Source organism: Anguilla rostrata, chromosome 2 (genome assembly GCF_018555375.3).
Source record: "Anguilla rostrata isolate EN2019 chromosome 2, ASM1855537v3, whole genome shotgun sequence".
Taxonomy (NCBI): Eukaryota; Metazoa; Chordata; class Actinopteri; order Anguilliformes; family Anguillidae; genus Anguilla; species Anguilla rostrata.
This window is the reverse complement of record NC_057934.1, coordinates 30,795,766-30,816,019: the sequence shown is the minus strand read 5'-3', so window position 1 is coordinate 30,816,019 and position 20,254 is coordinate 30,795,766. Positions and strand designations below refer to the sequence as shown.

The 20,254-nt window shown below is 39.9% G+C and overlaps 2 protein-coding genes across 2 annotated transcripts in view; both read left to right on the top strand.

Moving 5' to 3' along the window:
- The window catches only part of LOC135247753 (delta-type opioid receptor-like), a 28,324-nt gene extending 18,287 nt beyond the window's left edge, over nt 1-10,037 (top strand). The window contains exons 2-3 of the mRNA XM_064321550.1: nt 3,928-4,283; nt 7,378-10,037. Coding sequence (XP_064177620.1) covers nt 3,928-4,283; nt 7,378-7,910 — 889 coding nt within the window. The 3' untranslated portion in view covers nt 7,911-10,037. The remainder of the gene's footprint in view (nt 1-3,927; nt 4,284-7,377) is intronic.
- A 6,946-nt stretch (nt 10,038-16,983) lies between these two features.
- Nucleotides 16,984-18,347, top strand: sf3b5 (splicing factor 3b, subunit 5). Its single transcript, XM_064321543.1, has 2 exons — nt 16,984-17,145; nt 17,748-18,347. Exon 2 carries the CDS (start codon nt 17,757-17,759, stop codon nt 18,015-18,017), a length of 261 nt encoding a protein of 86 aa, XP_064177613.1. The 5' UTR covers nt 16,984-17,145; nt 17,748-17,756; the 3' UTR covers nt 18,018-18,347.
- The last annotated feature ends 1,907 nt before the right edge of the window (nt 18,348-20,254 follow it).

The following is a 20,254-nucleotide window of genomic DNA, read 5'->3' as shown; positions in this document are numbered from 1 at the left end:
GCGTAATCGTACATAGAGATGTTGGAAAAATGTCGCCAAGATAGCAACACTTCCGCAAAGTCTCTGGGACTCTCTGCTCTCAGGTTAAACTTAACTGAATAAATGACTTAACATGGACATGTGGTTACAGTCCAGTCACCAGAAAAGATGAAAGTCTTAGTAGTGAAAAACACTGTCCGCAGTAATTGTCCTCAAAACGTACCTTTGCGTTGATAAATCATCCTAAAGTACGACAGATGATACAGGATGATGTAAATTGTTATGGAACAAGCGCAAATCCGCAATTGCTGCGACCGCACACGCGCATGCATCCACGCGCACACCCTCACATAAACACGTGACCTCTTCTTTGGCTCATGACCAACCTTTCCACAAAATCTTGTGCAAATCTGTGAATCCATTCGGGAGTTATGCACCTTTTTGTGATAGGCCGCGCCCATCGCCACGCCCCCTCTTGGTAAATCGGCCTTGAAAGTTACTCAGCTCTGCCTTCGGTCGTGACGAACATCCTTGCAAAATTTCAGCGTCCTGGGGCGAAAACTGTGGCCGCTACGGGGTGGGACACTTTTTGTGGACCAACCGACTGACCGACCAACAGAGCTGTAGATCTGCGGCCGCAGCTAAAAATACAGGAAAAAAGGAGAAAAAGGCTAAAAGGAATTACTTATCAGAAGTACCCCAAACTTTCTGAAACACTTTATTGTATATTGTATTTATTGTAGCTGCATTTGATTTCTCATGAGCAGGCAGTGGAGGCAGAAGGAAGGACCTTTCCGTAGGTAAAAACAGGATTATTGGAGAACAAGCTATCACATGCAGTGTATTTGTGTGTAGCCATCTCCTGTTTTCCTCAGGTCCCACATTGGTGTGTGGAGTGTGCAAGCTGAACTGTGAAGGGCTGTTTGCTCAATGCTGAAGGCTCTGCAGCCTCCCCATGTCTGCTATTTTCTAACTGTGGTGTTGATGGCTTGTCCTGCCCTTTTGGAAGGAATCTTTCAGCTCACCTGTGCTAGCGCTGCTGTGCAGATCCTTCCAAGTGTCATAGAATCATTCTTGGAAGAGTACATCCCCCCTACTGTCTGCAGACAATAAATACAAACACCGAAATCACAATATGTGAAATTTCCTGTTAAATAAATAAAACATACACACATATACATTTATGCAAGTATAAAATATATGTGTTGGTAGTTGTTTACATCAGTCAAGTCAGCTTGTTAATACAAGGTTTTTACTTTTTAAACTTAAAAGCCAGTTTACACTGCCACTTCACAATTTCTCTGGTGTTATGTGCTCCTAGTTATTTATTTAATAAAACTGAATTTTGCTGTAATTTTCTATGTCACGCAAGTGTGTTTTGTGTCGCGTGTACTTTGCTTTTTCAGCAATTTACAGGCGATGTGTGTGCACTGTTCGGTTGCAGGTGCAAGCCTCACGCACTGTATAAAATGTTGATTCGTGGCAGCCACTCTCTTTCTCTGATCCTGCAGGCACGCACTTCAACACAACGTGACTATTCGTTTGTTCTTTTGTCTTGTACTTGCGATTTTATAAATAATTGTGGTTTATTTAAAAGCGGTAAACACTGCTGGTTGGCATTGTGGTAAATGGTTGTTTTCTTTATTTACTTCACCTTTTTAGTTTCAGTCAGTCAGGGTAGGTCAGCAGCGGGCCGGAAGAATCACCTCCCCCTTTCTCCCCTTTTGTTTTGACTCCCTCTCTGTCCAGTCCTTGTTGCGAGTGAGGTCAGAATTACTTTTAGACAGCTCAGACTGGTCTGAGAGAGAAATGTATGTCCTTCTGGCTCTGCCCTGTTTGTGTGTTTCCAATTTGTACAATGTCATAGTGAATGTACCTATTTTTGTGCAGAAGGACGCTGTGGTGTTCGGCCTTAGTGCTGGCAGCCGGTTGTTGTAACTCGGTAGTCTTGAGCCGTAACATCTGCAAAAGCTTAGCCTGTGAGATGCTTCCTGGGCATTGAATTACAATGTCAAATTACGTTTTACAGTATGGCAAGCATGACAAAATAATAAAAATACTTACTTTAAAGCTTAGGAAAATAATCAAGCCATGTGTGGTACTATCACAACAACGTAACAACAAGTGCATTTAACAGAATGGGGTGAATTGTTCTTTCTAAATAAAATTATGATAATCATTTCTTGTCCCAGTGGCACAAATTTTACGGGCAGAAAAGTTGCACATATAAACAAACTCAGAGATGTGATCACATAACTTCTTTGTCTCCTGGTTTTAATTTCTGTCTAAGTATCCCTACAGTAAAAATGCAGGGATACCTGTGGATTGTGGGGAATGTTTCCATAAGCATTCAGTTTGTCAAACAACCTATTAAAATGTATTTTGTGCCCATTTCTATCATCGTGTGCACAGTAGGCGGGAGTGTTTAACGATGTGTAACTACATTGTCTTTCATTTTTAGACTACAAAACAAAATCTATTTGAAAGCAAAAATCATCTGCTTTACACAACAGTTTGCATCTGCATTTATTGTGAGTGTAAACCTTGTCTCAACAAAAGAAGCAGTTATGGCCTTACAGACGAAAAAATCTCTAAGGCTAATTAACACAATTTTTGTTGTTCAATGGGGCAAATAGGCCTGTATGGATAGTAGACAACGCATTAATTGGCTTTAGCCTGCAGTGCAGAATAATTAATTTAACAAGACAAACAACAGTCATGTAAAGCTCATACTTAAGCAAATTCACGTTTACTCAAGTTGTGCCAGAGTAAAAATGGCCGGTTTATAACAGGCAAAAAATGACATTTGTATGAAACAACGTATGAAAAAAGGTATTTAAGGACGTTCAGTCCTGATAACAGGGTTCGGACTGACTCTGCTGAATCCAGAATACCTTTCCTGTATTTCTGACAACTGCCTTTCCAGTAAATAAACATCATTTTAATCTTAAGACTTTAGTTGGACACTCCTGCTCAAAAGAGTTTTTAGCAGTGGTGGAAATCCTGCCATGTATTTCTGCCACCCATGAACTCAAGCCGGCTGATTTCATTAATTTGTTCTACCTCCTGGCTGGCTGATTGTGGTAATTAGCAAAAGTCAGGTGGTTGAAACAAAATACTGAGGAGGATGTTTACTTTCTGCACCTGCATTTTCCACTTCTGGTTTTTGGAACAGGGGTGTCCAGGGGGTCCTTGAGGTCAGAAGCGTGTGCAGGTATTGGTGGTTTCCTTTCAATCAACGGCCATTTAAGGCCTTGGGAACAAGGTGTGTGAATTATTTACCCAATCAAATTCACCAAAAACCAGCTGACGCTGCAACCCTCCAGGACTGGATTCTGACAACTGTGTTTTAGAGTATATATTCTGGATATTTCAGGAATTTTCTGCTGAAACTTGCAAAAATAATGCATAATATGCATATTCTCTTGAGATGGCAAGATTAAGAAACACAGGGCCAAGTTTCTTGAATGAGTTACCTCAATGAGGTTGTAGCATAAAAATAAAATAAAAAATATTACAAATAAATAAAATTATATATTTACACAGTTCCTTTGTGGTCTGTGTTGCTGTTTTTTTCCCCTTTTACCCCCAAAACAAATGTGGCTCAAAAAACGGTTTAAACCAAACTGTGGATTTGGAAAAACATTACAGCGCTAATAATTGAAAAGGACACAAAGCAGTATACCTTAAAATTTAGTCACTGAATTTGCAATGCATACAAAGCTGTTGATTAGGCTTAACTCAAAACTAATTCTATAAATCAATAAAATGAAATGAAAGCACACATTTCACACTCACAAAATATGATATCTTTATAATTTAATCTCTTAGGAATGCACATACTACAGCAGTAATTCCCATTTGACAGTCACAGACTGACTGGCTTCTCTTGCACTTCTTCATCCCTGAAACGTGTATAAACCACTGCCTATTTTGTCCCCACTCCAGGTATACCAAAATGAAGACAGCCACCAACATCTATATCTTCAATCTGGCCTTGGCTGATGCCCTGGCCACCAGCACACTGCCATTCCAGAGTGTCAACTACCTTATGGGTACCTGGCCCTTTGGGGATGTGCTCTGCAAGATGGTGATGTCCATCGACTACTATAATATGTTCACCAGCATATTCACACTCACCACTATGAGCGTGGACCGCTATATTGCTGTCTGCCACCCTATTAAGGCCCTGGACTTCCGCACACCCCGCAACGCCAAAATCATCAACGTCTGCAACTGGATCCTGTCTTCAGCTATTAGCCTCCCTGTTATGATCATGGCCACCACTGCCATCGACTATAACGGCAAGTTTTACATGCTCTTATGTGTCTCCCTGTTGCCTCTTGATTGCCCCCAGAGCTGTAACGATAACTATAATGGTAAAGATAATTATGTATTGTTGACTAGCATCTACACCAAGGGCGATTTATGCTTTATGTTCACCTGTCAATCAAAATTCACATGCTGAACAATCAACACTCACAACTGGTTTAGTAAAAACCCATGACCAAGTAAATAGGCCTATATTGTTAAAATATAATTTAATATTTCATACACAGTTATATCTTGAAAAGACGCTCTTAGGGAATAGGCTACCTGACGTACATGCTTGAAATGGCAAATAGCTTGGCTGTACTGTATATGTTTCTAGTTGCCTGATTACCACTGTATGATGGGGTTTATGGTTTGTGATAACACTCAATGAGAGTAGACAGAATGTGCTATTAATTGATTTTTTATGACAGATTGCCAAGATAAGCTATCTCACTAACGTTGATCGACTGCAGCTATTGCTTATTTCTCAGAGAAAGCGTCCATGTTAAACTGTACATTTGTATGAAATATCAAAGTGCACCCCAGATGACAAACTAGAAATGACAAACTAGCCTTGTCATCTCAAGTGCACTTTGATGAACATACAGTGAGCACCATAATTCATTGGACAGTGACACATTTTTTGTTATTTTGGTTCTGTACTCTAGCACTTTGCGTTTGAAAGGATACAATGACAATGACGTTGAAGTGCAGACTGTCAGCTTTAACTTGAGGGTATTTTCATACATATCAGATGAACCGTCTAGAAATTATATAACCTTTTGTACATAGTCCCCCCATTTTCAGGCATCAAAACATATTGGACAGTTTATCATAATGTAGACTAAAGTAATCATTTTTAATATTTGGTTGCGTATCCTTTGCATGCAATGACTGTTTGAAGTCTGCGACGCATAGACATCACCAGACATTGGGTATCTTCCCTGGTGATGCTCTGCCAGGCCTGTACTGCAGTCATCTTCAGTTCCTGCTTGTTTCGGGGACTTTTTGCCTTCAGTCTCCTCTTCAGCATGTAAAATGCATGTTCAATTGGATTCAGATCCGGTGATTGACTCGGCCAGTCAAGGATTTTCCACTTTTTGGCCGTCAAATACCCCTTCGTTGCTCTAGCATTATGTTTCGGGTCATTGTCTGATTGCATGATGAAGTGCCGTCCAATGAGTTTGGAGGCATTTGGTTTTATCTGAGCAGATAAAATATTTCTGTAGACTTCAGAATTCATTGTTCTACTTCTGTCTGCAGTCACATCATCGATGAAGACAAGTGAGCCCGTTCCACTGGCAGCCATACAGGCCCAAGCCATAACGCCCCTCCACCATGTTTCACGGATGAGGTGGTATGCTTTGGATCATGGGCATTTCCTTTTTTTCTCCACACTTTCCTCTTTCCATCACTCTGGTACATATTAATCTTTGTCTCATCTGTCCACAAGACTTTGTTCCAGAATTCTTGGGGCTCTTTTAGGTGTTTTTTTAGCAAACTGTAATCTCGCCTTTCTGTTCTTCAGGCTTATCAGTGGTTTGCATCTTGTAGTGTACCCTTTGTAGTCCTGCTGGTGTTGTCTTCTACGTATGGTAGACTTTGACACATCTACACCTGCATCCAAGAGAGTGTTTTTGATCTGTTGGGCTGTTGTCAGGGGGGTTTGCAATGTTCCTGATTGATTGATTTTCATTTCTGAGCCTTATGACGGCCAGCTTAATTTGCATCGACACTGCTGTCTTCCTCATGTTGTCACACCCCAACAACAATCTCCAAAGGAAATTACAAAGTCTAGAATCAAGACTAGACATAAACAGCTCTCTTCTGCATTTACTAACGACACAAATGAATACACCTGCCTAACGAAACACATCTGTGAAGCCAAGTCAACAAATACATGTAGTACCTTAAAATGGGGGGACCATGTACAAAAGGTGCTGTCATTTCTAAACGGTTCATCCGAAAATACCCTCAGATTAAAGCTGACAGTCTGTGCTTCAACCACATTGGCATTGTATCCTTTCGAACTCAAAGTGCTAGAGTACAGAACCAAAATAACAAAAAATGTGTCACTGTCACAAAGTGCTCACTGTATTTGATGGATTGGAAATATTTTGTTAGAGAAGCAGTATGGTGTGATCACTGCCATTTAGCTTAATTGGATTTTTTAGTCATTATTTGTCGTGATGAAATGGCCAAAAACTTTTTACAATTACAATCCACCATCAGTTTGACCTTTGTCTGCTTTGCAGTCAAAATAAGACAAACAGAATGTTCATGTTGCACCAGAAACTGAACTGCATTTGTAGGCCTACTTTGTATTAGCAAAGTTGTGGTGCAGTGAATGCACCATCGCACCATTGCTAGCAATAGCTCAATAGGTTTCTTCAGCTCAGTTTGCATTCTGACACATCAGTGGAAAAGCAACAGAAAAGAAACTTAACTTGATCAGCTTTGGACTAAATACTAGCCCCAGTGAGAAATCATCTGGTTCATTTTACAGGTCCTGTGTGATCCTGTCAGAAACGTTTCCTGTAACACATTAACATAAATTATCATACCAGGAAATTGCAGGGTTATATAATTTATTCATATTATTCACCAAGCTGCTTTAAAAGATATGACAGGCCTTCTCTTCTGACATACTAAAAAGTACTAATTGTGTGATTCTTATGGTAGCTCTACTGTTATGGTTGGCGTGCTGAGAACACTGTATATTACTCATAATATGATGCTACATTTTAAGAGTGCTGCAGTGGCAAAACATGTTGAATAGCAATTAGCTTGGTGGAAAGGAGCAGAGGAAATCAGAAATCCACATTTATATTCAATGTAGGTCAAAAGGAAAGGTTGTATCTGTATTTCCAATGGAAAGAAAATTACTATTTCTGGGGTTAAATATTGAACTACAAACATTAGCACTACATTTTACATTGTGACAAAAAATTTGAAATTTTTTGGCAGTGCAGTAGTAGTATGTACTCCATTGATTTTCTGCTTTAGAGTAAAAGGGTTTCTCGTGTCTTATATTCTGCTGTCTGGTATGCAATTTTACTTTTCCCCCATTTGTCTATCCTACAGCCTCAGGCAGCATTGACTGCACACTGATCTTCCCACACCCCTCCTGGTACTGGGAGAACCTGCTGAAGATCTGCGTCTTCATCTTTGCCTTCATCATGCCCGTCCTCATCATCACTGTGTGCTACGGCCTGATGATCCTGCGGCTCAAGAGCGTACGCATGCTGTCCGGCTCCAAGGAGAAGGACCGCAACCTGCGCCGCATCACCCGCATGGTGCTGGTGGTGGTGGCCGTCTTCATCGTCTGCTGGACGCCCATCCACATCTACGTAATCATCAAGGCACTGGTCAACGTCCCCGGCTCCCTGCTGCAGTCGGTTACCTGGCACTTCTGCATCGCCCTGGGCTACACCAACAGCTGCCTCAACCCTGTGCTCTACGCTTTCCTGGACGAAAACTTCAAGCGCTGTTTCAGGGAGTTCTGCTTCCCCACTGCCTCGGGCCTGGTGCTGCAGAGCTCCACCCGCACCCGCAACCTGCACCGGGATGGCAACTCCAGTGGCCTCACCCTGGAGCGGAGCAACCACCAGGTATGACTAGCCCGGGAGATGTCCTCCCTGGACTCCCGCTGCCAGCCATCCAATGACACAAACTCTGAGGTCACCCAGGTCACCACCAGGCTCTGACATTTTGGTGGACCCGGCTGTGGTGTAATGACAGGGTCGATAAATGATTCTGCACAAAGACTGGTCTGCTCCTGCTGATGTGATTATTTGAGCAGCCCCTCTGAAGATATAACTGGAGCATAGACATATCAGGGTTTTTCCTGGCTCAAAGTAGGGCTTAGGTGGTGACTTTGTGTGACAGTGACTACGGTTGATCTGGCTTTACTGCCACCGTCAATTTGACGTGCCATCTCCCTATATTTAGCTACAATTAGAATGGAAAGTTCTGGTCTACAAGAGACCACCACAGTGCATTGTATACTGAAAAAACGGAATACATAACAAAAATATAAATTGAAAGAATTAAAATATTTATTGGAGGGTTACATATTGTAAGTGCCAGAACTGGAAAATACAGCCTGAAAGATTTACATATTGTAATCGTGGTCATTCAACAAGAATAGTGGTATTTAGAATTTTTGAAATGTGTTTCATTTTTTTCACTAAAAACGTAGGGTACAATATTAAAGCCTTTTCAGAATTTTATTTATCATTTCAATCTGCACAGATAGGCAAAAACTGTGTAGTTTAATGCCATAGAATTCATTTAATTGCACAATGGATAATCACATAATTCTAGTATTTGTGTAGAATTTCCAAATCCTGAATCATTTCCCATTCATTCCATTGAGATTGCATATTTGCATAAACCACTAGCGCATATTTCGGATATTTTTATGTCCAATTACATCGCATAATGATCAATAAATATATGTTAAAAGTCAGCATATGTGGCATAAATGAACCAATAATTTCCCTATGAACACACAAAACCACAAAAAATTTGAAAGCAGATGCCTAATTGGCATGCACTGTCATTAGCACTGTCTGTTTCACAAAGTTTTCTAGGTATTCTGCAGCAGTTAATTTAGTGTGTCTAAGGTTGCACGTAAAAAAATTTAAAACTTGAAATGCAGTATCAGTCGTGACAAAATTTTACCAATAAGTTCATGGACCATTTCTAATAGTTTTACATTTTTTGTGTGCAATTTCTCCTATAGGCGGCTTAGGTGGCTTGAAAAATCATTTTAGTGGCCCGCCTAAAACATTTCAATGCAGGAGAATCCCTGCATGTGCCATTTCAGAATTTAAGCAAAGGCACATCTATGTTACTAAGCAACAGCAGTAACATTTTATGTAACATATTTTCATAAATGGAATTGTTTTGAGTGCACATTTGTAGATTCTGCCAGGTGATGACCTCGGGTTAGTTGACGCTTTTCAGTGAAAACAGTGTGATACAGTTTCTCAAGTATTGTCCTTGGGATCCTGTGATTTGAAATTCCCACAATGTTTCCTCATACTAACCCTCATTTCTCAAATTCAGTCTTGACCACAGTTTATAATTCTTACATTTTGGCCTTTACATATGTTTGCAAATATTTACAAATGTTGCTGCATATGATCGTCAGTGGCTTTAAATAGTGTACATGCGCTTCAATATTTTCTAATGGTCTGTATATGTGTTTCTTGATATATTGCTCGTGTACAGTCAATGTGAATTTTGCACTTGTTACTGTTTTTTTTACAAGGATGATTGGTAGAACATTTTAGTTGTTATAAATGTACCAATGAACATTCTTAAAAATACAGTGTGAGTTGTTTCAGACTGCACACTGGTGCCTTTATTATGAACATTTTAATTGATAGAAAGTAGTATTAAAATGTATATACAGTATTATTGTGTTTATTATGAGTGCAAGAAACACCAGTGAAGATTGCCTTTTCATGACAATACATGTTTTTGTGATATTGAGCATTCTTAAGACAGTGTGGTTCCACATTGCATAATAGTTAATATACGATCAAAACTGTTTTATTTTTGTATGTTTTTTTTGTTTTTTTTACATCTGTGTGGTATATATTAAGAAAGAAGTAACATCTGCATAGCACATACAGAAAGTATCATTCTTTTTACAAATGGGAAATGTGTTAACCTTTGATATTATTGTGAAATTCATGGAATCGTCTAAATAAAATAACTGATATTAAAGCTTATATGTATGCTTTTCCATAGTGAATCTTAGTTTGTGCACTTTGAATTTGCGTACCTGTGACTGAAAATAATGCATGTGACTCCCGCACAAAGGTCGATATCAAGTAAATAATTACAAAGAGCTTTACTGGCTATAGTGCTTATGAATGCTTGGAATTAAATGTGTGGGATCATTTAAACATTTGCATAGGCTGGAAATCTACTCCCGGACACGGCTAGTACTTGCTATAGGAGACTGCAAACACGTGCCCTGGGCTCGTAACTGCCATCTCGCCACTTTGCACAGCCTAATTGTGTGAGGAACATGGCTGGCTTGCCTTACGAAAGTAGGCACTATGCAGTGAGTGATGGCAAGAGAGACTTGGACATAGGAGAGGAGTCGGATGCCATCAACAGGGAATTGCAGCCTGTGGAAAGACCAATCAACGAGCTGCTAGAATGGCAATAACTCCTCAACATAAGGCGAGCTTGCTTGGAAGCGGCCTGGGAAGCTTCCACCCCGCGAAGCCCCAACCCTGACCCCGAGCCAGAAGGACACCGCTCCACAGCAGAAGCTGGGCTTGGTGTTTCTCACTACTGCTCCTGCCTCCTGTGAAGAATGGTAGCACCCGCGCCAAAGAGGCCGGGACCGGCTGGCACCCCCCTCATCACAGGGTTCGTTCTCCCGCCCTGCAACTGCTTCGAAACCCCTACTTCACCCTCACAGTCACAGTCGTTTTTATGGGGATTCCATAATAGGAAACCTGGACATTTCAAATGGCTTTCGGGATTTTTTTTGTTTCCCCAGTGCGAGAGTGGCTGACATTGAACATAGAGCTCCAGCAATCATTGCAGAGGACGGTCTGAGGTACTAAAGAAGGATTTCATATCATTACAAAGCAAGCTCACGTCATACCAGGTCAGCTCCCGAGTCACAAACGAAAAGTTCAGTAATCACTGGCACCTGCACGATTGGCTTAAAAATTGGTGCGCAACAAACAAAATGGATTTTATCAATAATTGGGACTTTCTGGAGCAGACCTTTCTTTTTCAAAAGAGACGGTCTTCATCCAAGCAGGCACAGGACTTCAGTGTTGGCCAGCAATATACTGAAGTGGTGAAATCGGACTATGTAACTATGTCTTGACAACACTCAAAATCAAAGTACATTTAATCCTGGCTTTTATGCAGACCCGCTCCCCATTCCTGTCATATCAGGTTGCTGTAGTAGGCCTATAGATGGAGGAGCATCTCGTCTCTTAAATATCTGTAATCATATTGTTGTCCCCATTACTATTGCAACACATTCATCAGCTCAGATTTGAAAAAAGATTAAGTTAGGTCTAAGTCTAAGTTTTATCATCAAAGACATGATCCTGGATAGAAAACTGGACATTATGTTTCTTACAGAAGCATGGTTGGTTGTCTTCTGCAAATTTAGTAAGCCTTATTGAAGCTTCCCCACCAGATTTGTACTTCTTAAAAACCAGAAGGCAAGGCAAAAGAGGAGGTGGTGTTACATGTATATACTCAAAGAAATTTGATTTCCATAAAATTGACCTTGGGGATTTCTCCTCCATCGAGTTTTTAGCTTTAGAAATCAGTGCCGCTGTGCCAGTGCTCACCATAACAGTCGTCCTCCAAAACACAGCGCAAGTTTTCACCCAAGCTCTCTGATCTGTTATCCACTGTAGTTACTAAATACGATCTAATACTTAAAATTGGAGATGTTAACTTACATGCAGGTAACAGCAATGATTCAAAGGTGAAGGAGTTTTTAAACCTACTTGATACATTTAATCTTGCCTAACATATAAACGAACAAACACATGGAAGCATGGACACACATTAGATTTGGTTATTTCCAAAGGGGTCGACCTCAACTTGTCTGCAGTTACCAACGTTGTTTTTTCATGCCACTACTGTATTTACTTTTAAGGTAATACTCTCTCATGTGGAAAACAGATCAGTGTGCACTTCTAAGAAGCGTTTTTTAGATGCGTGTGCAGCTGCTAAATTCTCAGAACTAATGTGTTCCTTGTCTCTTAGTGCGTGCCCCACTATACGTGACCTTGTTGAGCTGTTTAATTGGATGCTTAAAGACTTACAGTATACAACAGAAGTGAGTACACCCCTGTGCAATATCACTTAAATGTCAAATGATTTAAAATTGTATCAACTTACAGTAATTGCATTACTTCTAAGTTGAACAGTAGGGTATTTGCTCTTATGTAAAATTAAAAACTAACAGTTTAGATTTACTATATTAAAAATACAAGCCCCACAGTAGGAACTCAATGCAACAAAAGTCAGTACACCTTTCATTACTGAGATTCAAATCTTTTATTTTTTCAATACTTCATATGTCTACCTTTATTTTTTGATGACAGACTCAATCCTCCTCGGCATGGAGGATACCAGTGTTGCACAAATTTCTGGAGAGATGTTCTGCCATTCTTCAGAGACAATTTTTTTCAGCTGCTCTTTGCTGGAGGGGTTGTGTTGCTCTACCTTTCTCTTTAAAATACCCCAAAGGTGTTCTATTGAATTCAAGTCAGGCGACATACTTGGCAGGGTCATAGTTATCACTATTTTCTTCTTTAGAAACTCTTTCGTGATTTTGGCAGTGTGCTTTTGATTGTTACATGTTGGAATATTCCTCTTCTGCCAAGCTTCTGGAGACTGGGAGTCATCATGTCAGTCAGTATTTTGGTATTTCCACAGGCATTCATGGTGCCTTCTATAAATGTCATCTCCCCAACACATTTTGCACTCATGCAGCCCCATTTCATCACACTCCCACCTCCGTGCTTCACTGTCGGGACTATGCATTCATTGTGGTAGTCCTGGCCAGGTTCACGCCAAACATGCAGGACCCCGTCTGAGCCAAACAAATTTATCTTGGTCTCATCTGACCAAAGAATGTGCTCCCAATATTCATCAGGCTTTTCATGTTCTTTAGCAAAGTTTAATCTTGCAGTTTTGTGCCGAAGAGCAAGCAAGGGTTTTTTATTGGACGCCGTCCATAGAGGTTGACGTTGTGCAATGTCCTTCGCACCGTCTGAGCTGTCACAGAAACTCCAATTTCCATTGATAACCCCTGTGCCAAGTCTGAAGCAGTTGCCCATCTGTTTTTCAGAGCTAGATTGTGCAAGCAGCGCACTCTCCGTGGCGTCATTTTAGGAGGACGGCCACTGCGGCTCTGATTAGTGGTACTATAGCTCGTTCTATACCCCTGATTACTGCTGCAGCTGTGTTTCGACTGATTTTTAGTTGGTCACCGATCTTCCTGTATCCTTTTCCATCTTCGTGAAGTCTCACAATCAAATTTTTAAATTCCTCTGGCAATTATTTTCCATGTGGAGCCATGATGCAGACATGCAGATAGACACAGCCCATAGGTCCAAAATTGAGAACGTTCCGGTGTTCACAGGTCATTTTATAATGTATATATATATGTATATATATATGTTCATGCAATTAGGCTAATTGGAAATCGCACATGTACTCAATTTTGTTTCAATGATCCCAGGTTTTCTAACTTGTGTGTCAGTGATCACAGGTGTATTCACTTTTGTTGCATTGAGTTTCTACTTTGAGGTCTGTATTTTCAATATAGTCTTTCTAAAGTATTTGTTTTTGGTTGTTCATAAGAGGAAATACTTGTCAACTTAGAAATAATGCAATTATTGAGAGGTGATACAATTTTGAATCATTTGACATTTAAGTGATATTGCACAGGTGTGTACTCACTTCTGTTGTATACTGTACTTGGTACTTGATACACCAATCACAGAAAAGAAAATGCCTAGCAAAAGATATGTGCTTTGGAAAACAAACAATGTTTATGAACTAAAAAGAGTTTGCAGAAGGGCAGAATGTAAATGGAGAAAAAGTAAAGTAACTACACACCTGGATATTTTCAGAGAACATCTTACTATGTATAATAGAGCTGCATGCATTGCGAGACAAACCCATTTTTCAAAACTTATCTCTGACAGTGTGCATACTCCTAGGATGCTGTTTTCAACAATTGACTGCCTATTAAATCCAGGCCAAAACACAACTCCCACCTGTCAGGTCTCAACCTTAAAATGTGAGGGATTTTCCTTATATTTTATGGATAAAATCGACAAAATAAGCTCTACCATTATGAGCACCCAAAGGAGTACAGTAGTTGCCTACCAGACTATCCCTATAACCGCTCATATCCACTGCTTCACAATGATTCGTGAAAATGAACTGCAAAAACTTGTTCCACAGATGAATCCAAACACTTGTTCTCTTGAGCCTTTGCCTTCTAGATTTTTTAAGGACAATTTCAACTGTATATTGAAGAATACGATGCAAATTATAAACCTGTCCTTAAAATTGGGGGTTTTCCCAAACGCTTTTAAGACTGAAATTGTAAAGCCACTGCTGAAAAACAACTATTCTTGGCAGTTCTGATTTTAGCAGTTTACCATTTTTAAGTAAAGTATTGGAAAAAGTGTTTTTTAAGCAAATTAATGATTATCTTAATGGAAACAGCATCCAAGGTAAATTTCGGTCAGGTTTTAGAGAACACCACAGCACAGAGACAGCACTGGTTAAGGTTGTAAATGACCTAAGACTTAGTATTGACTCTAATAATGTGTCTGTTTTCATTTTTTTAGGTCTTAGCGCCGCATTTGACACAATAGACCATGACATTTTAATTTATAGGCTTGAAAATTGGGTTGGTTTTTCAGGCACTGTTTTAAATTGCTTTTATACATATATTATTGGGAGACAGTTCACTGTGAAGTTAGGCGATCACTTCTGTGAGTGTGTTAGTATAGACGGTGGCATTCCACAAGGCAGCATATTGGGACCCCTCCTGTTCTCTCTGTCTATATTGCCTCTCAGAGATATTATTAATAGACATGTGGTAAATTTTCATTCCTACAGTGAGAACACTCAGCTTTATTCGTCTTTGAAGCTAAATGACCTAAGTGCCATCTCTGTTTTTACAAACTGTCTTGCTGACATAAATGATTGGATGAACAGCCATTTTTAAAAATTGAATGAGAGTAAGACTGAAAATAGAACAGAAGCGAAAAACTACGCTTCAGTTCGCTTGTGTCACACAAGTCTCGCACCCGGTTCGCAGCTGGTGTAGAGGACGTCGCCCGCTGCCGTTGTAATAACAGTAGGCTACTTCAACTACGCGCGTAACTGAAGCGTAGTTGAAGTACTGTTATTACAACGGCAGCGGGCGACGTCCTCTACACCAGATGCGAACGCGTCGCGAACCGGCTGCGAAGCTTGTGCGACAGAAGCGAACTGAAGCGTAGTTTTTCGCTTCTGTTCTATTTTTTCGGCTTGTCGCGCGTCACGATGACCTGTTTATACACAGAAATATGCTCTAAAATGCTAGGTATACATGCTCTGATTTATATTTCATCCTTATATTAGGCTACAGGGGGTGTGTCCCTAGTTCCCTCCCAGATATTTTATAAGCAGCTAAAAGAATACAAGCCTTTTCGTTTTTGTATTGTCCTTGCAGAAAAAAAAAAAAAACTGGAACGTGGGGAAAAGGCAAACTTAGTTTCGCTATCTTATTTTGCGGAGGGGGTGGGTTAAATTTGAAAATACACCGCAGAAAGACGTAGCCTATTGAATGATGTAGAAGTGAATGCACCCAGCAGCGGTTTGTTAGCTTGCTTACAACTTCATTTATAAAATAGGTGCATTTTCATCGGCAAAACCACTAAATAATCTGATTATTTTAAAGCTCTGTGGATTATCTGATTTTTATTAACAAGCCCTTTTAATACAGGGTTCGTACGGTCATGAAAAACCTGGAAAAGTCATTGAAATTTAAAATGCAATTTCCAGGCCCTGGAAAAGTTATGGAAAATAATATTTTTTGAAAAGTTTTGGAAAAGTTAATGGAAATATAGCTAAAGTTGCATCAAATACAATTGCTAATTAATCCAATCATAAAAATGGTATGTATAGTAATAAAACGTAAATTGGCACGTAACCTTCGCGGTATTTTGGTGGTGTGAGAAGTTAATTCGGTCTGGCTCAGTCTGTTTACAGGCACGCCCAACAGGCACGCTTCTGCTAATGTAGCAGTTAGTAAACGTAGGCCCTACTGTGCCAACAATATGCCAGGGAAGTGCAGCTTCAATAATATATCAGGGCTCGAAATTAACTGAGTGCACATACTGAGTGTACTAACTAGCGAATGTACAGAGGAAGAGACGTTCGACTGAAAAAAGAAAAAAAAAAGGTTGCACCAGAACAATTATTTTCACTCGCACAAATGCTCCCAATTATATTTCGAAGTCGCACAGATTAAATTTTGGGAGCATATGCGACCAAAATGGTCGCAATTTCGAGCCCTGTTTGAGACATTGACAAAATGTTAAACTATTCGAATTAAAATATGAAAGAATGTATCTAAGTGTGTCTGTCTGGTGTTTATTTGTTTTAGAGAGGCACCATATGTTTCAGATGCAGACCTAATTTTACTTAGTGTTACAATAAATAATTTTAAATCGTCCCGCTGAGATAAAGTCATTTGTTTTGGTCATGGAAATTCAGTTAAAGGTTGTGGAGAAGTCATGCAAAAGTCATTGAAAATCATTGGTGAAAAAGTGTATGAAGACATCGGAGAAGTCAAATAGGCTGAGCAATGGTTGGTTAAAAACTATCTTCCAACACTCCAGCTAACAAACCGCTGCTCGGTGCATCAGGTAGGTGTGAATTTTGTGGGGAAGAAGGGATTGTTTTTCACATCATTAATGATTGTAGCAAATACAGGAGAGAAAGAGAATTTTTGAGAACAAGTTTACAAGAAATAGGGGAGGAAATCAACAGGGGATAGTGTATGGAATGTTTCATAGATCAATTAAAAACAATAGGGCTGATTAATAGAATTTGAGGGTTTTTGGGGGGGTGGGCTGGGATTCGCAAGTGTTCTGGGAGTCTCCTCAGTTCACACTCCAGATCAGTGGGTGGCGGTAATGCACCCGTTTGCTGTTTGAACCGCTGTTAAACGAAACCAAAGAACAAGAAGAAATATCCAAAAGAAGACGACGGCACGGTCTATACTTTAACCGCAGAAAAGGAACCAATCGTCGCCTTTGCAAACAATTCGTGGTAAGTTTCTAGTATACTTTTTTCTAATGTGTTTAATAAATTATGAGAGATTCGTTTATTTCTTTATAAAGGAAAAAACACATATTTCTAGTTAGCGGTTAGACGCCATTTTTTAAAGCATTTCCGTTGTGGGCTTGGACCTAGTTGAAGCTAAACGTGTGGCTTCTTATGAACTAGCCTACCTAACAAGTTGTATACCCAGATGGTCGAACAATGATACAAATATGTGTGTTGCATTGTAACGTATGCACTACTTAACAGCATACTGTAACCAGTTATAACTTAAGAGCGGAGTTGAATGTATCCTGTTTGAGCTAGTTGGCTAACTGTGCTGTACTTGGCCAACTGGCTAGCTGGCATTATTTTTCAATGATACCATATCCGCTAGCTAGTACCTAACTAACACATATACTTAACCACCTGTGTCAGCTGAATTAGTCACCAGGCAGGTCCGATGATCATACCAGATGTGATAATAATTGGCTAGTGTTCGAAGAAGTACGCTAATGCCATGTTTGGTTTACGTGAATCGAGTTGCATGCTGCACAATTAAACTCACTCATAGCTGAATTCTAAAACGGAATTATTTGGTGTTTTATCAGCAGTCCAATATGACAGACCGCTACAACATTCACAGCCAGCTGGAGCATCTGCAGTCGAAGTACATCGGGACTGGCCACGCCGACACCAGCAAGTGGGAATGGTTGGTGAACCAACACCGGGACTCGTACTGTTCATACATGGGCCATTTCGATTTGCTGAACTACTTCTCCATAGCCGAAAACGAAAGCAAAGCCCGTGTACGCTTTAACCTCATGGAGAAGATGCTTCAGCCCTGTGGCCCTCCAGCAGACAAGCCGGATGATGCATAATCTGAACTGTAGGATTGGAGAGAGTATTTTGTGATTTAGTCAGTGCTAGTGGCCTTCCAAGGATGGACACACAGGCCACTTTTTTTTTCTTCTTTTTTTTTTTTTTTTTTTACTTTAATAAATTCTCAGAGCCATTCATAGAACACACTAATCAAAATATCACCAATTCAATTTTGAGTATGGAAAAAACAATTTTTGGAAATTGAACCTTTGTACAGTGGTGATTTTCTGTGACCTTTTGAATTTTAGCATCATGGTGTTTTGAAGTTGGCTCCTGAAAGTGAATGGAAGCGTTAATATAATAAAAATGCTGTGTTGAGCATAGACAAAGTATTTGTGATACAATTTACTGTGACCAAATAAGGGCTTTCGATGTGGGGAGACACGTGGCTGTGAATGAACTCTGCCTAGTTTAATTTTCCTGTTGAAACATTACACTGATGCCTTTATGGGAGAAATGAACATACTTTCATCTCTTTAAGGTCCAGCTGCACTGAATATTTAAACATGAGAGGTTTGGGGCAATGGCATTTAACACAAACAACATTGCAGTCTTGTGAGCTTAGCCAAAATCTTTTTTAGTATGTACATTTAACCACACACTCCCTGTACAGGAGTTTTATCAAATTTCTCATATTGTATAACTTGAATGATTTTGTCGCTCGTTTTTAACGAATGTCATGTTTTCAGTCATGTTTGTGCACGTCTTATCACGTCAGGATTATACAGTTCCAAGTACTGTGATTATTTCCTGCAAACTCTTGTATCGAACATTCCCCTCACTAGTTTTCCAGTGCATGCAGTAGTTGGCAGTACAAAATTTCCATAGCATTTTTAAAAAAGCATTCAGTTAAGGCGCATCTTCGAGCATCCTTTGTATTGTCAGCTCACTTTAGCCTCTAGGGTTTACATAACGGGGGAAAACAGACACTGACCTAAATGCATAACATCAATAAAAAGTAGGTAGTTGCAAAGAAATGTAAAATAAATCTCAGTTTTATCAAATATTGCTGAAATGTTGCCTGTGCCCTCATGATTTAAATAACGGGCCCTGTAGGAATTGGTGGACAGGTTTCATTTGTAACAAGGCAGGAGAGTACTTCATAGAGAATGCACGACAAGCAGTGACGCGTTTCCTTGGTAACAGTCGTTTTGATTCAGAACAGTGACTGATTTGGACAGGGCACATAAAACTTGAGGTATTCATTTCTTGGGGGTGTACTACAAAGGAAGCTTAACATACCGAGGGTGTCTTTGGCTTCACAAAAAACCTGACAACCACAATCGGGCTTAACAGGCATCACAAAGGTGCTTATCAACTTGCTAAACAAATGCAGGCTTTATTAAGCTCTGTGCGCATTCCCAAAAAAACTGGCAGTGTGAAAAAATGAACCAAAAACAGTACAACACGGACAGCAGGCCTACTTTCAGCAGCGTATTTCTCACCTGAGGAAGAGTGTGATATGGACGGATAAGAAGAACAAAAAACAATGAGGCTATAATGGCAAAAAGCACCGTTGCCACCAACATACCATTACAGATTCACCAGCATGTTTAACAGTTAGCAACATACAATGAAGGTAGAAGGTTTCCTTTGGCTTTCTCCAAATGTAACCTCCAGAGGTAGGAAAAAGATGACTCGGACCATAATTACTTCTTACCTTTGCTCAGAGGTTCAGGTTTTCTGATTCTTACACCAGGTTATACATCTGCATTAACCTTGGATACAAGTGGTTTCCAAATGGCAACCCTGCCTTCAATACCAGCTTTGAAGCTCATATTTGCTGAGAGTGGGTCACATAGGTGTTGATTCAATTATGCAATTCTTTTTTTTTTTAGCAGCTATCCCATCATATCCACCCACTTCTCCTGGTGAGCTTCGACTTGCAACCACTGTTCATTTGGCAAAGGCTATCATAATTATTCAAACTCTATTCCTCTTGCCACAGTAAATAATTTTGCACCTTTCATCACAATTTGTCCTCTTTGGAACACTTGTTAGTTGCCTCATGTTGCTTTGTACATGCATATATGAAAATGATGATTGTCAGACCTTTTACAGCTGACACTGATGATTGGCATTCAACTTAATGACTCACTTGAGTAGCTGTCTTTGTAATTGTGATTTAGCCACTTCAGACTTAGTCCTTTTTCGTGTGGTATTTCCGTTATTTAGTCTAACAATGCAGTTAGTTTTAATTCTAAAGTATGCAATGTTCCTGAAGCACTGTATTTGT